Here is a 27,706-nt window from a genome sequence, read left to right on the forward strand (position 1 = left end):
AGTCTCAACTTTCTTTTTGGCTCCCTTCTCCTTTCTTTGTTTCCCTTCTCCTCTCATTCCTCCACTTCGGCATTTGAGGACCCTATTTTTTCTTCTTTCTCCCTGTGTGCTCCTGAAGGCCAGCACATGCGTCCGACATGTAAAAGGTGACTGGGTAATGTGTATAACGCGTAATTCCCAGCCCAAGGTCGACAGGAAGGGGTTCGCACGTACCCCCTGGTACAGGCCTGGCCCTGGGAGGGGTGATTGCCTGATCTGTAACTTTCCCAAATTGCCAATTGGTCCCTCTGTCAAGTGTTTGGGAGGTGTGAGCTGAGGTGTGAACAATCACCTGAGGTGAGTACGCCCCCTTTTGAAGGGGGGCCCCCCCAGTTGGAAGGAGCACGCCATTGGAGACGCCGGCAATCGTGGGGGATTTCCTCGCAATGAGTCACTCATCCTCTCCATCGACGTCAACGAAACATAAATGTAGTGAGGCTACTGAAGACCCTTCCCGCTGAATTGCGATTCCTGGTGGTATCACGTACTCAAGACGGTCAGTCCTTCACCACGGTCAATCTGTTTATTATTCAGAAAGGTGTTGATGCCATTGCTAGCACTGTGAAATCCTGCTCTTGTTAACGGAATGGCGCTTTGCTTTTGGGGATGGCTTCTGATTCTCAAGCATAACAGCTACTTGCTGCCTGGCTTCTGCATGGCTACCCTGTTCATGTCAAGGCACATAGAACTTTGAATACGTCCTGTGGTGTAATTTACACCAGACTGCTTTAGGGTCTAACCGAGGCTGAAACACAATCTTACCTCTCTCATCAGGGGGTCATTGCCATCCATCGTGTGCTGAAAACGGTCGATTCCTCCTTGGTGCCCACCCTCACTCTTTTCCTCACCTTTGGTAGGGTGGTGCTGCCATCCAAAATCAAAGCAGGCTATGAAATCGTCACAGTCTGGCCGTACATTCCGAATCCAGTGCGCTGCTACCAGTGTCATCGTTTCAACCACACTCTAACATCATGTCGACACCCACCCAAATGCGTAACCTGTGGCAGGAATGCACACGAGGGCGAATGTCCGCCTCCTCCTCTCCGCTGTATCAACTGCAATGGCAGCCATGCCCCCTCCTCTCGGGATTGTCCCGTGTATTTAGATGAGCGAGCTGCTCAAGAGATTCGGGTAAAGGAAAAAGTGCCTTACCCAGTAGCTCACAAGTTACTGGCTACTCGCAAACCCTGTGTTCTCCTATCTGGCACCTAGAGTTCAGTTCCTGTTACCCCTTGCTCCGTGAAGGACACGGCCACGCAGATATGAGACCTCAGATTTGACTCTGAGGTTGTGAAGTCGCCCAGTGTCAAGGTAGCATCGCCGTACCCCCATCCTGCTATGCAACAAACAGTCACCTAAGGGGGCGAAGCCACCCCCCACACAACAGGCAGGCAGGAAAAGACAGGAGTACTCCCGAGAAGACTTCCTCCGTCCCTCCAGCCAGACAACACGCAAGTCTTTCTATAATCAGAAGGGCTCGAAGAAGTCCACTAAAGACAAACGGTCTTCTCCTTCACCAACTCGAAGATACTGTTCGACGGTGTCGCCACCTGGTCACTTAGTCCAGCCGACCTCTGTCTCGCCGGTGCGCTCCACCAACCATTTTTCTGCATTGGTCTCCACAGACCGACTTCATAAGCATGCGGATGCTTCTGTGAACCCCATGAAGCAGAATCCTCTTGTTTCTGTACACTGTAGTAGTGACTCTCCACCAGCTGTCCCTCGGTGGCCACCAAGTTGACACCCCTACATCTAAGGATTTACGGCTGCTTCTAGAATCGCAGCATCCCCTTGTACTCTGCCTTCAGGAAACGAAATTGCGCCCTCAAGACCGCTTCGAGCTTTCACATTCTGTACTGATTTGTTTTGACCTCCTCCCTGAGGTTGGCATCCCATCTCATGGGAGTGTCATGCTACTCATATGGGACGACCTTTATAGTCAACCCATCTCCCTGATGACCCATCTTCAGGCTGTTGCAGTTCGCCCTTTCCTTCTCTGCATGACATTCTCGCTCTGTACCATTTATGTACCTCCATCTTTCGATGTCACCAGAGCAGAATTCCTTCAGCTTATTGGGCAGCTACCTCCCCCGTTTTTGCTACTTGGTGATTTTAATGCGCATTATCCTCTTGGGGTTTCTCCCAGGACCTCCCAGAGAGGTGCGCTCTTGTCTGACCTTCTTAACCAACTCGACCTCTTCTGCCTTAACACTTTAGCCCCCATTTTCCTTTCCGACTTCTCGCACACCGATTCCCATTTGGACCTATCCTTTTGCACTGCCGAGCTTGCCCATCATCTTGTGTGGTCCATTCTTTCTGACGCCTACTCGTGCGACCATTTCTGTGTGCTCTCTATCTGATGACTCCTTTCCCATCCACATGCACGCCCAAATGACAGCTTACTAGGCTGGCTGGCAGCTTTACTTCTCCCTGGCGACCTTCGTAGAACAAGATTTCCTCAGTTGTGATGACCAGGTGGACTATCTCACTGATGATATTCTTACTGCTGCAGAACATTCCATTCCTCGCCCTTCCTCTTTTAACACGTCATGTCCCAGTCCCTTGATGGACTGAGGCATGCCGCCACGCAATTTGCACACAACAGACGAGTGCAAAATGTCGTCGAGTTCTTTGGGATAGCAAAAGAGCTAGTTGGATTTCATTCACTAGTTCTTTTAACAGTTCCATACCTTTCTCTGTCGTGTGGACCAACCTCTGACAGCTCTCTGGAACCAAGATCCATTCCCCCATTTCTGGCCTGACAGTAGGTGCCTATGTCATCATGGATCCTGTTGCTACCTCCAACACCTTGGGCCGCCATTTTGCGGAAGTTTCAAGCTCTTCCCACTATCACTCTGCCTTCATCCATCAGAAGCGAATGGAGGCGGCTCGGGTGATACCCTTCTCTTCTCCAAATCGTGAGTGCTACAATACCACCTTCACTATGAGGTATCATGCTCTCAGTTCATCCCTGTTCTCTGCCCCAGGGCCAAATGCTACCCACATTCAGATGTTGCAGCACCTCTCATATACAACCGCATCTGGGCTGAGGGCACATTTCCTGGATGCTGGCGTGAAGCCAGGTAATGACAAAAACCTTCCTTCTAGCTACCACCCCATCTCTCTTACCAGCTGCATTTGCAGGCTGATGGAACATATGATTCATGCCCTGCTGGTGTGGTGGCTTGAGTCTCGCCATTTACTCACAAATGTCAGTGGGGATTTAGAGCGCAGCATTCTGCAGTTGACCATCCCATTACTTTGTCTACCCTTTCATGAATGGTTTTCTGTGGAAATCCCAGACGAGGCCGTGTTTTTCGATTTGGAGAAGGCCTATGACATCTGCTGAAGAACTGATATCCTCCATACTCTCTACACATGGGGCTTCCGCGGGCACCTGCGCCCTGTTTTCTTCGGGCATTTTTACAAAACCGAGTTTTCAAGGTGCGTGTGGTTTCTGCCTTGTCGGACACCTTTATTCAGGAAAATGGTGTGCCTCAGTGTTCCGCCCTGAACGTCATCCTCTTTGCTATCGCCATTAACCCTATGGTGGCCTGTCCCCCACCAAGCATCTCTGGCTCCCTTTTTGTTGATGATTTTGTCGTCTATTGCAGCTCTCCACAGACCTGTCTCACTGAGTGACATCTTCAGCACTGTCTTAATCATCTTCACTCCTGGAGCATCGCCAATGGCTTTTACTTTTCCACTGATAAAACTGTCTGTATGAATTTCTGGTGGTGCAAATGGTTTCTCCCACCATCTCTATACTTTGGGCCTGTTGCCCTTCTGTTCATTAACTCTACAAAATTCCTGGGACTCATGCTCAGTAGGTAACTCTCTTGGTCCTCCCATGTCTCTTGCCTGGCAGCCCACCGTACGCAGTCCCTCAATGTCCTATGTGTCCTCAATGGTACTTCTTGGGGTGCCGATTGAACCACCTTCCTCCGTTTGTACTGGTCCCTTGTCCATTTGAAACTCGACTATGGGTGCTTGGTTTATGCATCTGCATGCATCCCTTTTACGCCGTCTCAACACAATTCTTCATCATGGCATCAGTTTGGCCACGGGGGCCTTCTGCACCAGCCCAGTTGAGAGTCTGTATGCTGAAGCTGCTGAGCTACCACTGTCCTACCGCCATGACTTCCTTCTCAGCAGGTATGCATGCCGTTTGTCTGCCATGTGTGGCCACCCCTCCTATGCCTCCTTCTTTGATGATTCCTTAGATCGTCAGTATGGGGCTCATCCCTCTTCTCTGTTACCTCCTGGAGTCCGCTTTTGCCACTTGCTATGGCGGCTTAACTTCACGCTACCTGCAACTTTCCCAGTGGGTGTGAACCCTTCACCACCTTGGCTTCATGAAGTGGCCAATTTTAACCTTGGCCTTCATTTGCTTCCTAAGGACACTACTTCAGCCTCGGTCTATTGCTTTCAGTTTCATGACCTTTGCATGGAACTTAGCGATAGTACCTTTGTATACACTGATGGCTCTCAGACTGACCTGGGGTCGGATGTGCCTTTGTCATTGGCTTCCATGTCTTTCGATATCAGCTTCCGGCACACTCCTCAGTATTTACAGCTGAGCTTTTTGCCTTGTATCAGGCCACAGAGTACATCGCGCAACACAAGCTTCCCAATTGTTTTCCTTTGCTCAGACTCACTCAGCGCCCTCCAAAGTCTCTATATGCTGTACACTGCCCATCCCTTAATGCAGCAAGTCCAGGAAAACTGTCACTTGCTCACTCTTGGTGGACCCAATGTCGTGTTTCTGTGGGTCCCTGGTCATGTCGGTCTGCCTGGAAACGAGGCTGCTGACACTGCTGCCAAGGCTGCATTCTTCATACCTCAGCCTGCGAGTACATATATTCCCTCTGGTGATCTCTGCATTGCCGTCTGTCAGGAGGTGGTGTCCCTTTGGCATAGTCAATGGTCCTCCCTTCACACGAATAAGCTTTGGCTTATTAAGCTTCTCCTGGCACCTTGGACGACCACCTCTCAGCCCTCCCGCCGGGAGGAGATTATTTTAACTCGGCTGCGTATTGGGCACTGTCTTTTTAGCCATCGTCATTTGCTCAGTGGCGTTGCCCCACCACTTTGTACGCATTGTGCCCAACTCATAACTGTCCGCACTTCCTGCTGGAATGCCCTTTTTTTTTTTACCAATTTACATTCCAGCTTGCGTTTGCCATCTGATTTATCAGCCGTTTTAGCGAATGACGTGCAGGCTGTCAACTGCGTTTTACTTTTTATCCGCTGAAGCAATATGGCAAAGGCCATTTAATTTTTAGTTTTTGGATCTCCATTTTTGTGTGGTGTTTTTTAGCCCTTTTTCGATGTGCCTTTTTTAGCTGTCTCCTATTCTGTCCATTGAGACTGACAGTCATTTCCTTCGTCTCTGTGTTTGTGTTCCCTAGTTTTGACTAGGGCACATATGACCCCAAGTGTTTTTTGTGCCCTAAAGCAAAACAAAGATACTGTAGTTGAACAGGTATATTTGAACATTGCTGCAAATGCAGAAAAGTTCATCACAGGTCTAAATAAAAGTCAAAGCCTTGTTAATAAACAAAAACTGAATGAAAGTAAATCTTTGCTGTCTGATCTGACAAAAGTCATGTATGTTGTGGTCATAGATAAAGTCAGTAACAGATTGAAATTAATTTTTCATTCACCCAGTGAACATTCTAGCACTTAAACAGAAAATTACAGAGAGGAGCCTAAAATTCTGAATTCTGTCTTCCACTGTGGAAGACCATACTACATTTCTTCCTTTTAGTTGCAGGAATGATATAGATAGAAAATTAACTGAAATCACTTGACAGAGGAAAGCAAAGGAACTTGCTGCTTTTGTGGCCAGTTTTTAACAGGTTCTGGAGGATCAAACTAATGTAATAATTTGAGAAAAGGCACACTCGTTCCCCAGAATATTCATTGAGGAGATGCACATAATTACACTCCTGTATCAGTGACTGCAATCTGTGCATAATGATGGACTGCTTTATATGTTTGCATATTGTGAAGGTCTATTTGTAAAGAACAAAAATCTACGGTGAAGGAATAAACACTGAATTCACAAATAGCAATCTCTGTTTGCCCATGATATTGAAAAGGTATTAATAATGACAGTCATCTGTTTTTTCCCCGACTTCTGAAAGGCATACAGTAAAATGTCAAATTTCCTGTTAGTGAATAAAATATAAGTTTATGGAATATCGGAGCAAGTGTGAGAATTTCAGAGATGTTCACCAAACTACTGTATTAAATAACAAGACAGACATTGTGCATTCCAAAGAGGTTTACTGTCAGAATTATGAGAATATACATTCCAAGACGAATCAGTCAACATATTACTTTGATGTAACAGTGAAATGACCATCACGGGGGAAATTAGAGGACATGTCACACCTTAGCAACAGTCATTATCCTTGCACACCATTTACGAATGGAAAGGGAATTTATCATAGCCTTTGCTAATGAAATTTCAAGAATTGTGGATTTAACCTGGAGCTGCTCCAACATCCCACCACAAACAATTAGACGTGAACAGCGAAAGAAAATTTAAAAAAGACATCTTTCCTATGATGATAATTTTTTTTAAGGAAATAGATTATGAACTTTTTCGTTCCTTGTAAGATAAGTAGATAACTTTTTTTTATACAAGAATCTGTATGTGTGTGAATTTTCAGGGGCTTGGACATCCCTCACGTAGATGTTGTTGTCAATTTTGACATACCAACACACAGCAAAGACTACATCCACAGAGTTGGTAGAACAGCACGTGCTGGTCGTGCTGGAAAAGCTATAACCTTTGTAACACAGGTAATGTGAAATTAAATATTTTTTGTGCTTTTACTGTTTGTGGTCCTCAGGGTAGATCCTTGTATCACCACATACTGAGCTCAGTAATTAGTAATACTTTTCAAGGACTGTTCGGAGACTTGTTTTGCAGTAGCTCACGATTTTTATGCTGCCAATCCCTTAGCTTTCATTGCAGGAAAATTTATCAATGTTCATTTTCAGAAATTAGTTGACATTTGAAGTTCTTGCCTTCAAATTGAGATGTCAGTATATTAACACACACACTGAACAAATAATGTAAGGATTACAGGCAACAATTCACTGAATAATACAGGCGCTGAGTCCTTGAAACTTTACTACCTTTCAGATCTTTTTTCAGAGCTGGAGAGTGTATACACACACACACACACACACACACACACACACACACACCTACCTTTGTATGGCTACATTGTGCCAGAACAGTGTAGCCATTCATATGTGTGTGTATAGCACTGGAAAAAGGATTTCTGAAATGTAGTAAAGCTCTGCCTTATTTAAGAGCCTTTTGACTAAATAAGTGCCTCTAATATTTGTTTAACTGTCACCTAATTTTTTAAAATTATTTACATCCCACCAAGACTTTCCATTGTCATGAATGTGATCAACATATTGATAAAGTTCTGCGTGACATGAAGTGGACTGTGGCTGGCAGTTGACTTATCATGAAAATGGTTAGATTTATGAGAGCACTCTATTAATGCCTGCTTATCGTGGTACAAATTTATGGTACACGCTGTCTTTCCTCATTGAGAAAAAAGGTAATTATTTATATTCTGCTGTCCACTCATTGTGCAATTCACATTGTGTCTGTCGTTTCAGGTTCTTCACTGCTTAGCTACACCATTTTATTTCTAAGTTATCTGTAAAAATCTACATTTATCCTCAGGGTTTGTCTTCAAGGACTTAAAGCATCACATTTTTGTGTGAACCATTTTATGTGTAAGTTGCATTTCCATTTGCTTCATTCGGCATTCCATAGTATATACAACCAAGTAGCAGAAACAAAATGAAACTGATAGAAATGAAGCAGGCAAGTGACTAGTTGGCAAAACTAGAAGAGCCAAAATATCACAATTTCCTTGCAGTGAAATAATTTTCACCATAATGAATCTTTCACCTTGCAGCAGTGTGTGCACCATTATGAAACTTGCTGGCATATTAAAACTGTGTGCTGGACCAACACGTGAGCCTAGAATGTTCCTTTCCGGACCAACTTACTTACCCAGTCATGACTCAGACTGCCCTCACAGCTTTAGTTCTGTCAGTTTACTGAAAATGGTGTCGTAGAGGCTGTGTTTCAGCCAGTAGTCAACAATATCTTTTCCTCCAGGAGTACTGAACCATCACTCCACAAGACCCTAATAAACCTGCAAGGTTTTCAAAATAACTATCTACATCTATACTCTGTAAACCACAGTGGAGTGCATATCAGAGGGTATGGCACATTGTACCATTTGTTAGGGTTCCTTCCCGTACCATTCAAATATGTAGTGCAGGAAAAAGGATTGTTTTAGTGCCTCTGTGCCTGCTGCTGCTGTTGTTCTAAACCTATCCTCATGGTCCCTATGTGAGCAATACATAGGGGGTTATAGAATCTTCCTAGAGTAATGATTTAAAGCCGATTCTTGAAATTTTGCTAATGGACTGTCTCAGGATAGTTTAAATCTATAATCAAGTGTCTTCCAGTTCAGTGCCCTGAGTATCAGTGTGTGTGTCACACATTCTCTTGGATGAAACAAACCTGTGACCATTACTGCTACCGTTCTCTGTATATGTTCAGTATCCCCTATTAGGCCTATCTGGTACGAGTCTTACACACTTGAGCAATGTTCTAGAACTGCTCACACAAGTGATTTGTAACCAATCTCTTTAGTGGACTGATCACACTTCCCCAATATTCTACCAATAAACTAAAGTCTACCACCCACCTTATCCATGACTGAGCCTATGTGATGGTTCCATTTTGTATCCCTACAAAGTGTTACACCCAAGTATTTGTATGAGCTGTCAATTCCAGCAGCTACTCACTGTTATTATAGTCATAGGATATTAAGTTTTTTTCATTTTGAGAAGTGCACAAATTTACATTTTCGAACATTTAAAGCAAGCTACCAGTCTTTTCATCATTTTGAAATTGTATCATGATCAGACAATATTTATGGAGCTTCTTTCTGGCAGTACTTCATTATAGATAACTGCATCACCTGCAAAAAGCTTAAGGTTATTATTAATATTGTTTGCAAGGTAATTAATATATAACACATTCTCTGGAGCACATCTGTAGTTACTTTCACATCTGACAATGAGTCACCATCCAAGATAACGTGCTCAATCCAGTCACAAATTTCACTTGCTACCCCCCCCCCCTTACACACACACACACACACACACACACACACACACACACACACAAAAGCAACCACACCTCACGCACACGAACCAACACAGCATCTTGGGCTGGAATTTTTAAGGTGTTTCAAAATACTTATATTTTGTGTTTTCAATATTTGTAAAATGGTTGTTTGCAATGTCTGTCTCTGGGACATCTGCTCCAGTACAGAGATTTTTTAAAATTATGTGCAGTGTTTTGTCTGCAGAAAGGGGTAGACTTTCAGTGTCTTCTGTCAAAACATCTACTGAAAGTTGAAGGTAATTCAGAACTTCTTTGTTGTGAAATTTATGTTGTAATTAAAATAGACAAAGCGTGTCTGCTGAAAAATATAACACAGTAAATAAAACTTGGTGTTTCAGTACTCTATTAAGACTTCTAAGTAAATTCAAAAATATGTCCTGGGTTGGACCCAAAAAAATATGGTAAGCCTAATTATTTGTGAAAGACAAGGTACTGGGTTTGAGTCCTTGTATGGCACACAATTTTAATCTCCCAGGAATTTTTAATTTTTCATCATGTACACAATACTGAATGAACTTTTACGGACAACACCATAGAGATGTTCAAAATTTTGTGAATGATTCCCTAAAATAAGAGTATATTATTTTTAGTTGCTTATTAATGCTAATACTACGTCTGTGGCTACTCTAATCCATCCACATGCCACATCAGAAGTAATATTTATTATGTCACACTAAGGTGAAGAAAACATCAAGAACAACAATACCAGAACTTTTTTACAGACACTTTAAACAAACCCAGTCACTGTAGCCCACTGAACCTTCACATCAGGGGCCACATGGGAAGATAGCCAACAGTGATGTAGACAACTGTCATCTGCTGGCTTATTACTTAAGTATCTTAACTCTGAACAACCCAATACATTCTTTACTTGGCAAGAGAATATGAAGTAACCAAACTCTCAACCACCGACCAAAAATTGATAGAAATCATTCAGTGCTTGAAAAACAACAATGTGTGTAGGGAAGGTTCAATAGTAGCTGAATGATGGAATTAATTGGAGATAGGACTGTGAGCATGTTGAATGGGAGCCTGAATCATTACCTAGAGACTGGACTTCTGGTTTGATTCATTCCTGTCACAAGAAAGGAGACTAGAGTTGTTGAGGAACCTCACTGATGCCTGTCACATACAAGTTTTTGCCGAGACTGTACTGAACAGAACTGAATCTCAACTAGATGCACAACTAAGAGAATACTGTTAGATTCAGAAAAGGATGCACTTGTATTGAATGGATACATGAAGTCAGTGCTATGACATATCGTCGCCATTGTTGGTGTATCTTTTGAAGGCATATGACTTGATTTTTATATATATAAAATCATGAAGACCTTGGAGGAACTAAAAAAGCACCAGATAGCAAGTAGAGTTCAGAGGAACACTTTCCAGAAGTTTTGAAATCGCGACAGGAGTAAGAAAGGTAGATGGTCCCTCTCCTCATTAATTGTGCACTGGAAAAGGTAATAAAAGTGTAGAAAGGAGTTAGCTAGACAGGAATTTCCAAATGCTAACTCACTGGGGCATGGCTGCAATGGGATTAATGTTTTGTGCTTCATGTTTCTATCTGTTTCAATGGAACACCTCAAGGTTCGCAGGCAGCAAGCAGAGTAAGTTTACTAAATGTATCATTTGAAAAAAGGCAATACATCATGAACGTCAGTGATTCTCCTTGCACACTGCACCTGGAACTGGAACTGGGAGAAACCAAGAAAACCAGTAGATTTAAACTCTTGGGAGAATGTCGGAAACCCAATATTTCCAAAAGAATAACTTAACAATGTGAATAAACAAGCTGTAACTGGCGCAACATCCAACAAAGCTCACCCGTAACAAAAAGTGTCTGTCTCGTAACACAAAAATGAAACATTGCCGGACAGTTATCTGCCTTGAAGCCCTGCATGTTTCAGGTGTGTAGTACACAACAGGAAAATGTCTCACGGACATATTTGAGAAAGATAATGAGGAAGGCACTGGGACCAGTCAAGGAAGGTAACAAATATAAAAAGTGTGACTGGGAAGAGAGGTTTGGCGTGCGGGATGCATCCCTTTAGGGTGACCACCTAACTTCTTGCATACTAGCAAAAAGAGGGAGGCCAAGTCACCATGATGGAAGTGATAAAAAGACCTGCAGGAGCTGGGAGGTAAAGAAAGATACTTAAAAGACCAGGCATCTCTAGGAGAATACTTAGGCAAGTTATGTTTGTGGACAGCCCACCAAGAAAGAAAACAGGTGTCCTCTGGACAAAGAAGAGGCACAATACAGTCAGAGGCTGCATGTCGACTTGGCAAACATCAAAACCTGCTAAAGAATACAATAGTTGAAAGTTGTGGTCCATAGTTGGCCTACAAGAAATGAGATGATATGACAGTTAATAATATTAAAAAGTGTAAATTTGTATAAGTTGTGCAAACAGAAAGTATCTTTAATGCTGCAGCCAGTTGCACAAATGATCATTAAATGTATTTATTCACAACTGTGATTTTGGTTATTGGGCCATTCTCAAGTTAACGCTGTAACAACAAAAATTGCTTAAGAACCAATTTAGCTCTAAGAATACAGTCTGTTTTCAAAAAAAATGTAAAATCCAAATTATTATTTAAAAAAATACCTCTTCTATCCTCACAGTGAAGTACATCAAGGCTTAATAGTTCCTTTTAAGAGGACACTGCCCTTGTGGTAACCATGTTTACATATTTCATGTGCATCTAAGATAAGTTTGTTCGTCATGTATGTGAAAGGATGTAACAGTTTATTAAAATGAGAACGTTCTTAGATTTTGAGAACGGGATGTGTGTAAAGTTGAGCTGGTTTTAAAGCAGTTTATATTGTAACAGTTGTCCACAGTAGCCAAAATCGCAATTGTGAATAAATATGTTTCACAACAGTTCATGTGAAAAATATCATTTCTAAAATACTGAAGGACTGTGGACATGGGGAACTGAAAATAACAGCTATGATAGTTTGAATATTAAGCACACTGAGAAATGTAATCAAAGCAAATAGCTACTTACCGTTATTTCAAACCCTAAGGGATAAAGTGCTTCACATGGCAGATAAGAGAACTTTCAGATATTTTGTCTGTGCCATGTGATCACAGAAGTTCAACACACATTCTTTGAAAAAAGAGAATAGACCTGAAATATCACTAACATCAGTGGAGGAAGTATTCTAGATCCCGCCACTCAAAAAGCTAAGTTAACACTCATTGGTACTTCTCACACACAGTTTCTGGAGCCATCTGCAAGAAGATCCTTGCTATCTCTTACACATACACAGAATGAAGAAAAATTCCTCACATACTAACAATGAAAAAATGTCTCTCGCAAAATTTTGCCTTGGGCACATTTCTGGCAATAAATGAAAGTTAAAAATGAGCAATCTGGCAACACTGGAACCACATACATGGTAACTACCTCTTTCACCATATAGGGGTAGTGCTGTGCAGATAGTGCAGTGATAGTGTTTCGCATTAGCACACAGGAGGTCGAGGGTTCGAGTCTGGGTAGAGTTGTATTTTCCATTAGTTGCCACTTTCATTCTGCCATATACCACAGTAGTATAATCATTTCTTAAGCCACATGTATCTGACATTTACATAGTACATTGTTTTGTAACGGTAAACATAACAAAAATGTGGTGAGACAAGTCATTTTCTTGCACCTCCAAACATTGTGCAGCCCACTGGGTCCTACAGCTCTGGACTCTTTGCACTGTTGCTGCGTCCACATATACAAGAGCATCATAAACATGCACCATCAATTTTTTTTACATGTCGGTGGAGTACAATACATGTACTCCTTCAGGTGTTCCCAGATGATGTAGGCAGGCGAATGTGGAGGTCATACAAATGGACTTCTCCCCAGTCGCACCCATTTCCCTGGAAATGCTACTTGTGAAATGTTATTTTTCAAATTACACCATTTGCCTACCGGTGAAAGTGATGTTTCCACATATCTGTCAATAATAATAATAATAATAATAATAATAATAATAATATGATGATGATGATGATAGTAACACATGGGGATACTAAACAATGTGTGCATATCAGACTCAGTGTTGAAAGACATAATTAATGGTTACATGGTGATAATACGTGCAAATGGTAACGGAGCTTGGAAATTATTTGCAAAGCTCATTGCTAGTCCTACTGGTGACATAAGCCCCTAATGTTCTGTAAAAGACTCACTGTAATTGCTGTATGACGATGAAGACACCAAATACTGTACCATGCAGACTATATTTAACAAACAAAAACAAATACGCCTCGTCCCAAAATCAAACCTTTGACCTTCTGCATACTAACCCAAAACACGATGCAGTGCACCAACTGCACAGTACTACCATATGCTGACAGAGGTAGTTACCGTACATGTGATTCCAGTGTTGCCAGACTGCCAATCTCGAATGTCCATTTACTGCTGGAAATATGTGCAAGACAAAAGTTTGTGAGAGATGTTTTTGTGTTGCTAGTACATGAGGAATCGCGCCATATTACAGGGTGATTAAAGTTAAACTTTCAAACCGCTGTAAGAATAACACCACTAGTCAGAATGATGTCAAATTTCAATAGAATATTATCAGAGAAGGGGGAAGAAGAAAAATAAATAGTTACAAAATGTAGTTATAGACAGCGCTGTAACCATCATAATTTAATAGTGGTTGACTACAAATGACAAATGAATCATACAACAATGCCTAAGGTGTCTGTTTGATGTTAAAGAAACTGTACTACTCAGTGTGCATGGGTGTGCAGGTGTGATACTGTTAGTTACATAAGCCCATCCACTACAGCACCCCCCTTTGGGTCCGGGGGTTAGAATAGGCCCGAGGTGTTGTAAGAGGCAACTAAAGGGAGTCTCTCACATTTCAGCCTTTGTGGTTGTCCCCTGTAGGGTTTGACCTCCATCCTTCTAAATTTTCCCGAACTGCAAGCAATTGGGGAAGGGTGCTTTACATGGTGCGTCGTGTCCATCATGCGCTGAGACCTCTCGCAGCCTTTGATGTGGATCTGCACTTCCGCTTATTCTCCAGCTGTTGTTTGAGGTCAGCCTCCTGGGTGCATTGTCCTCCATCCACAATGCTGTATCGCTTTCTGCACTGACAATGATAATGGACTTCATAACTCATTTGCACCTGATATCCAGCATGGTAGCCAGTCCGTTGTGGTGGGCCACCATGTACCCTGTTGGTTGTAGCCCCCTGACCACAGGGATCGCTCTGCTGATGCCTGTGCTGTTAACTCCCCATGTATGCCAAGGAGTAGATGCCCATCCTCCTGGGACATCAGGACTCCCAGCAATGGCCATCATGCCAGGTGGCCTTTGCTGCAGGTGGGTGGCGCCCGTGGGGAGCGCCTCTGGTGGGAGTAGGTGGTGTCAGGGTGGATGACCCGTGATTAAGCGTAGTATATCATGTCTTGCTGGTGGTCAAACACCAGGAGTCTCAAAGTGTTCACGGGCTCAATTCAGTGCATGGAAGTACGACCCCAAATCGTTCCCCTCCCTGGCCACACCAAGGGAGGAACACCAGGCTAAGGATGGCAGTGCATCTTATTTGCCCTGGTACCTTGTATGGTCGAGAGCTGATGGGGAATCTTTCATGACGATGAAACCTCAGTTTTTTGTTGAGCATTTAGAGGACAAGTTTGGGGAGGTGAAGGAATTATCCAAAATACGATCTGTGTTGGTCTTAATCAAAACAGCATCCTCTGCCCAGTCACAGGCACTACTCACTTGTGACAAGATGGGGGAGCTTAAATATGGTCCAGGGTATCATACAGAGTGTCCCACTCAAACCACCCTGATTTCAAGGGCCCAGCAGAGAAAAACCACAGTAGATATGACAATGAAAAATGCACCACATTGTAGAGCATCTCAAAGAATATATATTCCCACTTCAAAAGTGCCAAGTATCATCACCAGAGTGCAGCATGGTTGCATAAAGTGAAAATGGCGACTCCACAGCAACACGCGCAAGCAGTAGTGTGGTTTGCAGAAACAAAATCGCCGATTACTGTGCAAAGAAATTATCGTCGTGTGTATGAATGTGATCCACGTGATGTGAAAACAATTAAGGAATGGTATAGGAAGTATCTGGTAACAGGAAGTGTTCTGAAGCATTCTGGCATTGCACATCAGAGTTTCAGAAGAAATAGTGGAGGACATCAAACAAACATTTCTCAAAAGCTCACGTCAGTCAATTTGTCAAGCATCTAGGCAACTTGATGTACCTCGATCAACATTGCATCTTGTAGTTCACTAGCGTCTTCGTATATGTGCTTACAAAGTGAAAATTCTGCAACATCTGACGCCGAACGACAAACTACACTGACAACAATTTGCTGCGGATATGCTGCAGCGTATTATTATGGACGCCAGCTTCCTGAAAAGATGTTTATTCTCAGATGAGGCAACCTTTCATCTATCAGGACGGGTTAATAGGAATATTGTTCGGATATGGAGTTTGCAAAATCAGCATGTTGTCATTGAACGTGTTTGTGATAGCCCTAAACTAAACCTCTGCTGCGGGCTAATGCACGACAGTATTGTTGCACCGTTCTTCTTTGCGGAGCAAACAGTGAATGAGTCAGTGTATCTGGACATGTTGGAGCAGTTTGTGTATCCTTAGATACAATACTTGCAACACATCATTATTTTTTTAAAAAGATGGAGCTCCAATGCATTAGTCAGCAGCTGTTCGCAAGTTCCTGGATCGGAAATTTCCCCGTCATTGGTTCGGATGCTGAGGATCCGTTGCCTGGCCACCATGTTTACCCAATATTACGCCGCTTGATTTCTTCGTGTGGGGATTGTGAAGGACTGCTTGTATGCAACCAAAGTGGACGATATTCCTACGTTGCGACATCATATCACTAATGCAATTGCAACAATAACAGAGGAAATGTTACAAAGAACTTCACAAGAAATTGAATATAGACTCAAGATTCATGGTTCACATGTAGACGTGTGTTGATGATAAAAAGCTCTTTGAGATGCTCTACAATGTGGTGCATTTTTCATTGTCGTATCTACAGTGGTTTTTCTTTCCTGGGTCTTTGAAATCGAGGAGGTTTGAGTGGGACACCCTGTGTTTCACAGGGACCTTCTTTTGCTGTCTGTTGATAAGCTGTGTGCTATTTTAGAGCAGCAAGGTGTTCATTTCATCAGGCGCGTCCACCAGGGTCCGAGGGATAATCAGGTTGCCACCGGGGCCTTCATCTTGGCCTTCGAGGTGAAGGTGATGGTCTACTGCTGTGATGTGAAGCCATATATCCCTCCCCCAGTGTGGTAATTTAAGTGCTGGAAGTTTGGCCCATGTCTTCCCGCTGTACTTCCAGCATCACCTGTCGGGATTGTGGACGTCCTTCACATCCCAGTACTCCATCAACTGCAGAGAGCACCATTTGCCTTGTTCACCAAACTGCAGGATTCTCCAGAAAGAAAGGAAAATAATGAAATACCGACTGACCTACACTGAGGCTGAAAGAAAATATGAGGGGCTGCATCCTGTGTGTATGATGTCGACCTACACTGTTGCTACAACGGTTCTACCATCTTCCGTTCCGTCATATACATTTGGCTCTCAGATCCGTCAGACTCCATCTGTCCCCTTGATGGGGCGGGGGGGGGGGGGGGGGGGGCACTTCCCTCCCTGTTACTCCTGCACCACCTACTTCGGGAGCAACACCGTCCCAACCATGGGGGACGTCAGTCCCCACTTCTCAACTGGAGAAGCGTACATCTTCTTTGCCTCCTCTCACTAGGAAGGGGTCCCTTGGGTTACTCCCTTCCCAGGTTACTACCAGTGGCAAAGGTGACATCCACCAGTGGCTGAAGCAACCACAGGTAGCTGGTCGTAGGGCTTCATCTGTCCCTGAGACTGAATCAGTGAAGCCCTCCCAGCTGGACACATCTAAGGGGCAGCAAGAGAAACGAAAAAAGAAAAAGACCCCCCAAGAACCAAGGCACTGTGGTGGCCCCTACACCATCGCCACCTACAAGCTCTGCGTCTGAGGATGAAGTGGAACTTCTGGTGTCCTCTGAGGACCTAGATCTCGCTGGGCCATAAGACACAAGGGATGTTGATTGCACAGGTACTCATCCAGTGGCAACAGGTGACTCTGAGCCGTAGACTGCTTCATTGAGTGTTTCATACCTTCCCAGTTATATGATCACATCATTCTCCAGTGGAATTGTGGCAGTTTTTTCCACCAGCCGGCTGAGCTATGACTACTATAAAGCTTTACACCTGCTTTCTGCATTACCCTGCAGGAAACTTGGTTCCCAGCAATGCAGATCCCTGACCTTCATGGCTACAGGGGATATTACAAGACCCGTAGTGAATATAATAGTGTGTCAGGTGGAGTTTGCGTCTATGCCCTGAACTCGATATGTAGTGAACTTGTGCCCCTTCAAACTCCTCTTGAAGCTGTGGCTGTCAGGACACGGGCGACAGATGATGCATGAAATAACTGTCTGCAACATATATCTCCCTCCAGACGGTGCAGTACTCCTGAACGTATTGGCTGCACTGATTGAGCAATACCCTAAACCTTTCCTACTTCATGGAGATTTTAACGCCCATAATCCCTTGTGGGATGGCACTGTGCTTACTGGCCAAGGTAGAGATGTCGAAAATTTACTGTCAAACTCGACCTCTGCCTCTTAAATACAGGTGTCCCCACACATTTCAGTGTAACACATGGCACATACTCAGCCATTGATCTTTCGGTTTGCCTTCTCCTATCTATCCACTGGAGAGCACATGACGACGTGTGGTAGTGACCACTTCCCCATCTTCCTGTCATTCACCCGGCATCGTGCCCACAGATGCCTACCCAGATGGGCTTTAAACAAGGCAGACTGGGTATCATTCGCCTCTGCTGTCACTGTTGAATCTCCCCCACATTGTACCATCAATGTTGTTGTTGAGCAAGTCACTACAATGATCGTTTCTGGGGTCTTTTGTTCTTTAGGTTGCCCCCTGTGAAAAACTGTCCCTTGGTGGTCGCCAGAAGTCGCTGAGGCTATTAGAGTGTCGACGAGCCCCTGGTGTTAACATCAATGGCGTGTTATCTACCAAGGCAAACATGACTGCTGAACACTTTGCTGAGCTCTATTCTCATACCTCTGCATTGGAGAACCCACCCCCCAGCCTTTCACACCTGCAAAGGGTGGATGAAAAGGAAAGCCCTCTCGTTCACCACAAGCCATAGTGAACCCTGTAATGCCCTATTTACAGAGTGGGAGCTCCCCAGTGCCCTTGCACATTGCCCCGACACAGCACCTGGGCTGGATCGAATCCAGTCAGATGATTAAATATCTCTCGCCTGACTACAGGCGATATCGCCTCATCATCTTCAACTGATCTGGTGCGTGGCATCCTTCCATCAATGGTGGGAGAGCACCATCATTCAGGTGCTCATACACGGTAAAAACCTGCTTGATGTAGCTAGCTATCAGCCTCACCAACATTCTTTGTAAGCTGCTGGAATGTATGGTGTGTCGGCGGTTTTGTTGGGTCCTGGAGTCACGTAGCCTGTTGGCTCCATGTCAGGATGACTTCCGCCAGTGGTTGCTCTACCACTGATAACCTTGTGTCCCTCAAGTCTGCCATCTGAACAGCCTTTTCCAGATGCTAACATCTGCTTTCCATCTTTTACGACTTACGTAAACATACGACATGACCTGGCGACATCATATCCTTACCACATTGTATGAGTGGAATATCCGGGGCCCACTCCCAATTTTTGTCAAAAAATTCCTGTTGCTCCATACTTTCAATGTCCAAGTTGGTGCCACCTTCCCCCCCCCCCCCCCCCCCCCCCCCCATCCACCGTATTCAGGAGAATGGTGCTCTGCAGGACTTCTTATTGAGTGTCTCTCTATTTTTAGTGGCCAACGGTCTAGCAGCAGCTGTAGGGCCATCGGTCTCATCTTCTCTGTATGCAGAAGACTTCTGCATTTCATACTGCTCGTCCAGTACTGGTGTCACTGAGCAGCACCTGGGAGCCATTCACAAGGCGCAGTCATGGGCTCTAGCCCACAGCTTCCAGTTTTCAGCTGCGAAGTTGTGTGTCGTGCACTTCTGTCAGCGTCATACTGTTCATCCAGAACCTGAACTTTACCTTAATGATGATCCACTCACTGTAGTGAGACATATCAATTCTTAGGACTGGTTTTTGACGCCCTATTGACTTGGGTACCTCACCTTCATCAACTTCAACAGAAGTGCTGGCAGCACCTCAATGCCCTCCACTCCCCGAGCAACACTAACTGAGGTGCAGATCACTCTATGCTGCTGCAGCTCTACAGAGCCCTTGTTCAATCCCGCCTTGACTATGGAAGTGTGGTTTATGGTTCGGCGACGCCCTCAGCATTGGGTTTACTCGACCCAGTGCACCACTGTGGCGTTCGCCTGACGACAGGAGCTTTTAGAATGAGTCTGGTGATCAGTGTCCTGGTGGAGGCTGGAGTCCCACCATTGCAGATCCAGCGTGCACAACTGCTCACCAGTTACATTGCACACATTAGTAGTTCTCCCGAGCATCCGAGTTACCGTCTCCTTTTCCCACCCGTGGTAGTTCATCTCCGCATCGGCGGCCCCAGTCGTGGCTAAGATTGTGGTTCGCATGTAATCCCTTCTGTCTGAACTAGAGTCCTTCCCTTTACGGCTTCTACCTGAGGTCCATTCACGTAAACCTCAGTGGTGTACACCTCAGCCGAAGCTTCGTCTGGACCTTTTAAATGGCCAGAAGGACTCCGTTAACCACGCCGCTCTCCGCTGACATTTCCTCTCAATTCTTGACGTGTTCCGGGGCTTGGAAGTTGTTTATACCAACGGCTTGATTTCTGATGGTAATGTTGGCTTCGGCTATGTCCACAGAGGCCATATCGAACAGCAGTCCTTTTCTGCTGGCTGTAGTGTCTTCACTGCAGAGCTTGTGGCCATATCTCATGCACTTCAGTACATCCATTCCCATTCTGGTGAGACGGTTCTTCTCTTTTCTGACTCCCTGAGCGGTTACAAGCTGTTGACCAGTGCTAACCTCGCCATCCTTTGGTAGTGACTATCCAGGAGTCCATCTGTGCCCTGGAACGGTCCAGTCGTTCAGTGGAATCCCAGGCAATGAACTTGCTGACAGGCTGGCCATATAGGCTACACGGAAGCCACTTCTGGATATGGGCATCTCTGAAACTGACCTGCGTTCTGTCTTACGCCGCAAGGTTTTTGGCTTTGGGAGACGGAGTGGCATAACAGTACACACAACAAACTGTGTGTCATTAAGGAGACTGTGAATGTGCACAAGTCTTCCCTGCGGGCTTCTCGCAGGAAATCAGGTGTCCTTTGTCAGCTCCTCATTGGCCATACATGGCTAACACATCGTTACCTCCTCCATCGCGAGGACACCTAAGTGTCACCGTGGCACACAAATGACAGTCGTCCACATCTTTGCTGGACTGCCCACATTCAGCTGCTCTGCAGCAGACTTTTAACTTTCCCAGCACCCTACCTTCGGTGTTGGGCGACAATGCCTCAATAGCAGCTTTAGTTTTACATTTTATTCATGAGGGCGTGTTTTATCATTTGATCTAAGTTTTAGAGCATGTCCTTTGTCCTTCTGTGTCCTCCACCCTTGTGCTTTTAGGGTGTTTGCTGCCTTTTTGTCATTCTTGTCGTATTTCCTTCCTCTCGGTATTGTGCTCCACCTCTCATTTATTTTCTTCTTTCCCCTGTATGATTATTTTAACAGGAACAAGGGACCAAAGACCAAGCAGTCTGGTCCCTTTCCCCTTCCCTTAAATCAACCCACCAACCACTACGGCAAGGTCATATCACATCAGCTGGGAAAAATAGGTTTTTAATTGTCTTGAGGCCAAAACCCACATAAAAAGCATGTCAAAATCAAATTGGATTATCAATTTCCGTGTGACTGCCCCAAAACGTATTCAATATGCTGTTCACCGTTTTCTGCAACAAGTTGAAATCAAAAACAGCATGTTCCACTACTGATCAAAGTGTTTCTGGGATCACATTCAGAATGTGTTGTGCAATATGTACCTTCAGTGCAGCTAACTTTGCAATTGGAACACAGAACACAACACCTTTCAGATAGCCTCACAGCCAGAAGTCACGTAGATTAAGATCAGGATATTGTGATGGCCAGGCTGTAGGGAAATGGCAGCTGATGATTCTAGCATTTCCAAAATGGTGCTTCAGCAGCTGCTTAACTGGATTTGCAATGCGCGGAGGTGCGCCATCTTGCATAAAAATGATCCCATCCACTCTGTTGGACAGCTGGAATGATGTGGTTGTACAAAAGTCACTCATAGTGCTTACCAGTTGTGGTACAGGTAACAAGACCGGAATCACCTGTCGCTTGAAGTGGTATGTGTGGATTTTCTGTTGGCCGTATTCGACAGTTCTGTATATTGACATACCCTGTCAGATGGAAGAGGGCTTCGTCTGTCCACTGAATCTTCCATGGTCAGTCATTGTCCACTTCCATGCAAGCAAGAAATTCTAAAGCAGAGGTCTCCCTTGCTGGCAGGTCAACAGGAAGCAACTCGTGCACTTGGGTAATTTTGAATGGATAGCAAAGAAGGATGTTTCGTAGGATTTTACGCAGCATGCTCACGGGTATGTCCAGTGTTCGGGCAATTCTCCATGCACTACACCTTTACACACCACCACTCGTCTCCTTCTGTATTGCTGTAGCCACTGTTTCCTCTGACATCGAATCAATTCGTTTCCTCCCTCTACCAGGTTGCACACCAAAAGAACCCGTCTTTGTATTCCGACACATACAGTGCCATCTATTGATCAATTTTCACACTCCCCCCCAATACTGTTTCCCCCTTTTCCGATAATATTCCGTTGCAATTTGACGTCATTCCAACCAGTGGTGTTATTTCTACAGCATTTTGATAGTTTAACTTTAATTATAATCACTCTATATATCACCTAAGGATTTTTCCTGCATGTATATCTTCTTCTTAAATATGTTTCCGGCATGGTGATAACGGTTACTGGAAGTTTTCTGCTATTCATAGATGAGCTAAGATTCATAAGAGATGCAGAATAGAATTACAATGATCAAAACATATGTGCAGGAAAAATCCCTATGCACCAGTAAAGCTTTCTCTTCACCTTGTAAACCACCCCTATTAAAGACTATATGCCAGTACTCTACTTGCTTCATACACGTTGCCCAAATTATCGGATAACTATCATAAAGCTGTTCCTCCACGATGGTGCTGCAGCATAGTATGCTCTATATGTACGGAAATATTGTGGTAGCCAGGTCATTAATTTCGTGAAAGTAGTCCATCTGACGTTGGCCTTCTCATTTCCTGTACACCCACAGAACTGTTATTCATTGTCTTTGGTCAGGACATTGTTCCATCAGTGTTTTTTTCCTAATAACAAAAAGACGTACATTTTTTTAAGCATGATAATAAGTGTCATACTTTTGTGTAATACTTGCTTTTGGCTCCTGCTGCTCCATAATTTTGATTGTGTGAATATTCCTTAGTCTCTTTCTCCATATTTCTTCCACAGTGCTATAATAATTCTTGTGTTCTACTTCTTTGCTTTTCTATATATCACATCTCAAAATTACCAGTTGACTTTGCTCTTTGTCACTGTTGGCTTTTGCAGAAGAAATTTATGGCACCAAAAAAAATTTAGTTTTTATGTTGTCACATTAGGTAAGCAAGCCTGTTGAAATAAAATTCTGTGATTTTAATACTTTCTAGTATGATGTTGAACTGTACCAGCGTATTGAACATTTGATTGGCAAGCAGCTTCCACTATTCAAGCTACAGGAAGATGAAGTAATGTTGTTGCAAGAAAGAGTGGCAGAAGCCCAGAGGATGGCAAAAATGGTAAATAATGATTTCTTTTTGAGTAAAAGCATATATTACATCCTTCACCATTTCGTTTTTAACTGTTTCTTTTCCTGTGACAGCAATTAAAGGACCTAGAAGAGAAGAAGGGTGGCAAGAACAGGAAGAGGAAAGGTGCTGTTGATGATGACGATGACACTGAAGAAGCACAAGGATTTAGGAAAAGATTGAAAGGGAAGAAGATGAAGAAACACAGATGACACATTGTGAACAAATGAACTTTTTTATTATTTAAGTGCTGTTCACATGTTACTGTTACCTTGGTACTAATTTATAAAAAAGTCATGTGGAGAATTTGATATTTATTCACTGTTAAATGAAACATAACATCTTCAAATCTATAATTGTTGTATTATTATGAACTTAAATACAACGTGTTCCTATAAGACAGATGTTAGACAGAATTTAGTTGGGTTAGTAACAAGTATCACTTTAAACATGCCACGCAATTGTATAGGGCTCATATTTCAGTCAGACACTATAAGGGAAAACTGTGTTATGCGAGAGAGAGAGAGAGAGAGAGAGAGAGAGAGAGAGAGAGCTTTACGTATTCAAAATATTAATCAGGAACAGTTGGATGACTTGTGGACTGTTTTGTATAAATAATCAATGTGTGGATTCATCTGTGCCAACAAATGCTAAAGCAGTGGGAATCAAGATACCACACTACCCATGAGAATCTCGCAGAGATATTGAAGACACTTAATTGCTGACACTGAGAGTACAGAACACATTTTGTTGCTGGGTTACTGTCTCAGAGCAAACTGAAAAGTGATCACTTAACATGTAGCAAGCAATACAGTTGTGTAGAGAAGTGCGCCTAGTCACACAGCTTTTCTTGCATCTACGTCTACATGGTCCTTGACACCCATACTTTGCAAACGAGTTTGAAATAACAGAACAGAGGTCACTTTACATTTTATCACACAATAATGTTTCTTCCCATTTCATTTGCTTATTGAGTCTGGGGGAAAATAGCTGTTTAAACGTGTCTGTGCCATCGGAAATTAGTTTCATTTTGTCTTCACAATTCCTGCAAGTGCAGCTTCTATGGGGATACAGTATAGAGCTTGTCCCTTGAAACTTGTAAATAGTGTTTTCTCAAGATGTTTTGTTCCTAGCTTCAAGCATTTGCCAGTTTATGGTTTTTGCATATCTGTGATTCACCTGCACAATAAACAAAGGGGATCACTAGTGATGCTCTTCTTTTTTTGCATGCCGTATCTGTCGTTAGTCCTGTTTGGTATGAATCCCACACACAAGAGCAATATTCTCCGATGGGCTGCGTGAGTGTTTTCCAAGCGATCATGTTTGTAGGTGACATTTTCCTGTATTTTACCAATGAAACCACAGTACATAGACAGTAATGTTTGTTGTGTGCTTACAAGGTAATTGAAAGTGTTTGGACTACAAGTGACCATTTTAGATAAGTCATTTTGGACACAAAGCAGTCTGGGTACAGAGACAAGAGACCATCACATAGGGTTCATGAAGGGTTATAATTTTTGAAAATTAGTTAATCTGATTTATCATTTTCTATTTTTTGATATAATATCAGGACGAAAATTTAAAATAGACAGATGTACTACATGAAGTAGACGTGGATAAACACTGACAAAATGTTATCTCAGGGTGGGTAGTCGTATCAATTGCTCTTCAGGCAGATTGCATTAACAATGTTGCAGGCGGAATCTTCATAGGTTTAACAGCTTGTGGCTCAGTAATATTTAAAATTAACTGGAAAATGTGTCGCAACATTTGTCACTATTTGAAAAATTGCTGTGGATAATTTTTGTGACTGTGTTAGAACTGGTGAAAGTATCTGAGGTTGGACAGCCTAAATTCCAAACATCCATCTATGCCTCTTCTTTCTCCTTGTCATTAAACAATTTTTTTATGTGAATGAACCACTATTACTGTCAGATGATGATGATGATGATGATGATGATGATGATGATGATGTCCCACACTCCAAGGAGTGTAGGGGACGATGCAGGAGACCCGCTCCGCCGACTAGGCAAAGGTCCTAGCGGAGATGGTTTGCCTTTGCCTTCCTCCAGTCATCAGATGATGTACAGAATATTGCTTTTGCTTCCCACTCCATCAGTAATCCACTAGCAATGTGAGAAACTGCCACAGTCTAAAAGATCCCAGTGAAAAGTGAGATGCCTTCATGATCAGCAATGTGCCAGTAGTGAGGCTGCAGCATAAATGTAACGTGGCTCCCAGTGAGCAGTGATGTGCTGGCAATTTGGCTGCAGTGTGAACTTATCTTAGGGAGCCATTGAAGTTGACATAGCATGTGGTAATTCATAACTTGTCTGGCCACAGGCATCCTAAGTGGCTATACGAGACACAAATACAAATGTGAATTCATGTTTGGTTCTAACACTCGAGAGTTTTCTTTACTTCTGCACTGTTGGATTAACCCAAAATAGTGGTGGTTTGGCGCAACTAGTGGTGGCACAGGTATACGTGTAACATGCTGTAGAAATATATTCTGAAATTTCTGGAGTGTGTAGAGGCATGTGGAAGTCTTTCTGCATGTGGCAACACTATTTTCTGCCCATTTGAAGTGCTCATCCAAATGATGCATTTCCAGGTGTTCAGCCATATTGTTTCTTTTTGTGAACGATATTTTGGTGGCCAACTCAGTTGTCTTCTCCGGAAAAAGTTGCTTTCCTGTATATTGTGTACCAAAATTATCACTTGGTTTTATTCTTCACTGCTGTTAGCTTATGTAGAAGGAATTTTTGATTTAAAAATGTATTTTTTTTATCTATATATTGTTGTACAGGGTAAGCATTGTAATACTGTATAAGTACAACACTGAGGTGTACCAGCAAATTGTACTTCCACTTGTCAAACTGCAGGAAAATTATTTGTTGGATTTTGGTGGCATCAATGTTGTGTCTATAGCATACTTCAGATCATTAGGTACCATAGTGCAGTGTTAGAATTGTGATGTTATCGAAATCTGAACTGATATTTCTCGTGTAAGCTGAATTTATGTAGGTATTCAGTAATTTTGTTCAGAAAAATATACTCCAGAGTGTTGGATATAGCAGGTAAAATGTTAATTGGGCAGTAATGTCAAGGTGGTTGCATGTTTTCATTTTTAAGAATAGGTTAGATTGTACGTCTTTTCCTTTGAGTGGCATATATTCTGTTAATGAGGGGAAAAAATAAGTCCTTCAAGATTGGTACTAAGTTATCCACAGCACGCTGATGTTATTATTGTCATTGCCTATTGCTTCAGAGAGCTTCTCATTGTTGACTTTTGCATATTTTTCTGACGTGTTTTAGGTGGAATATGTGAAGGTAATATAGTGTAGTGGGTAATAGTTCCTTGCAGCATGGAAAGCTGTCTGATGCTAAAAAAAAATCAGTTTATCAGCTGAGATCTGAAAAACTTTTTCTGATTTGGTCTTTCCTACACCAAAGCTATAGAGATTTGTCCATAGAATGCATACCATGAAATGAGCATACTTGATTTTGGCACTAGGATTGCTTACTTTACTCAGTTTCAAAACTTGTAGTATTCTTCAGATTTGACTTGAAATGTCTTTGAAAGGCATCTCTGTTCATAATTTGATGTAATTTGAATCTTGGCAAAGTAGTAGGAGTTTTTCTTCCTCAGGCTGAATGTATAAAAGCATTATGTCTCCATTCTGGTAAAATAACAAGTTTGATGGGCACTGTTCTGTTGTTGACAGATACTCTCACAACATAGGTTCCTGTTGGCCAGATGCATCTTCCATTTGCAACTTTCAGCACAATAGCTTTTGAATCTTGGAAAATAGTATTATTCATCTGTATGCCTTTCTGACATATAGATAACTGTTGCCTATTGAGGATATTCATCTGCAGTGGCTTCACCTCAATAAACAGTCACCCCGTTTAATTTTCCTGACTTCGATAGCTTGACCAGTGTATGGCGACAGAGAATGACTGCCGCTATGCCACATGTGGCTTTAATCATCTGCGGTTGCCTAGCTTGCAAAGAGCTGTCCATTATTTGGCATCACTTTTTCTTTCGTTACTAGAGTGTACATCCACAATAGAAACAAATGACTTACTTCATTCTCTGTTCTCAGTATGTCCATTTTCCTGTGTGTCAGTCAAATCAATGAGGATTATGTTTTTACTGAGCTGTCCTGTACCTGTACAAACTGTGATGCTGTTTTCTGCTGGTTGTGTACTTTCTCCTTTAATATAATCTGGATGATGAACTGCTTTCAATAACCCATAGAGCCCACCCAGTGTATTCAGAATATGATAAAACTTTGTACTCTTCCTTAAGGTGTACCATGATTTAATTAATATTCTTCGAATATTGTTTCCAGTAATATAAATGACCATGCAGCAGAACCACACCATTTCTTTGTAAATAATTTTCTACCTAGTTGAGAAGAATTGTTTTTCTATTTCACTAAAACAATGACATCGACGTGGTAAAATACAAGAGGACACAGGTATTTTTTAGCTGCATAAAATCGAAATATATCA

The 27,706-nt window shown here is 42.9% G+C and overlaps 1 protein-coding gene across 1 annotated transcript in view; it reads left to right on the forward strand.

The window, feature by feature from the left end:
- LOC126174175 (probable ATP-dependent RNA helicase DDX47) overlaps nt 1-23,534 on the forward strand; it is a 48,665-nt gene extending 25,131 nt beyond the window's left edge. The window contains exons 7-9 of the mRNA XM_049921015.1: nt 6,720-6,852; nt 23,048-23,176; nt 23,260-23,534. Coding sequence (XP_049776972.1) covers nt 6,720-6,852; nt 23,048-23,176; nt 23,260-23,397 — 400 coding nt within the window. The 3' untranslated portion in view covers nt 23,398-23,534. The remainder of the gene's footprint in view (nt 1-6,719; nt 6,853-23,047; nt 23,177-23,259) is intronic.
- Nucleotides 23,535-27,706: the final 4,172 nt, after the last annotated feature.

This window comes from Schistocerca cancellata, chromosome 1 (genome assembly GCF_023864275.1).
Source record: "Schistocerca cancellata isolate TAMUIC-IGC-003103 chromosome 1, iqSchCanc2.1, whole genome shotgun sequence".
NCBI classification, from domain to species: domain Eukaryota; kingdom Metazoa; phylum Arthropoda; class Insecta; order Orthoptera; family Acrididae; genus Schistocerca; species Schistocerca cancellata.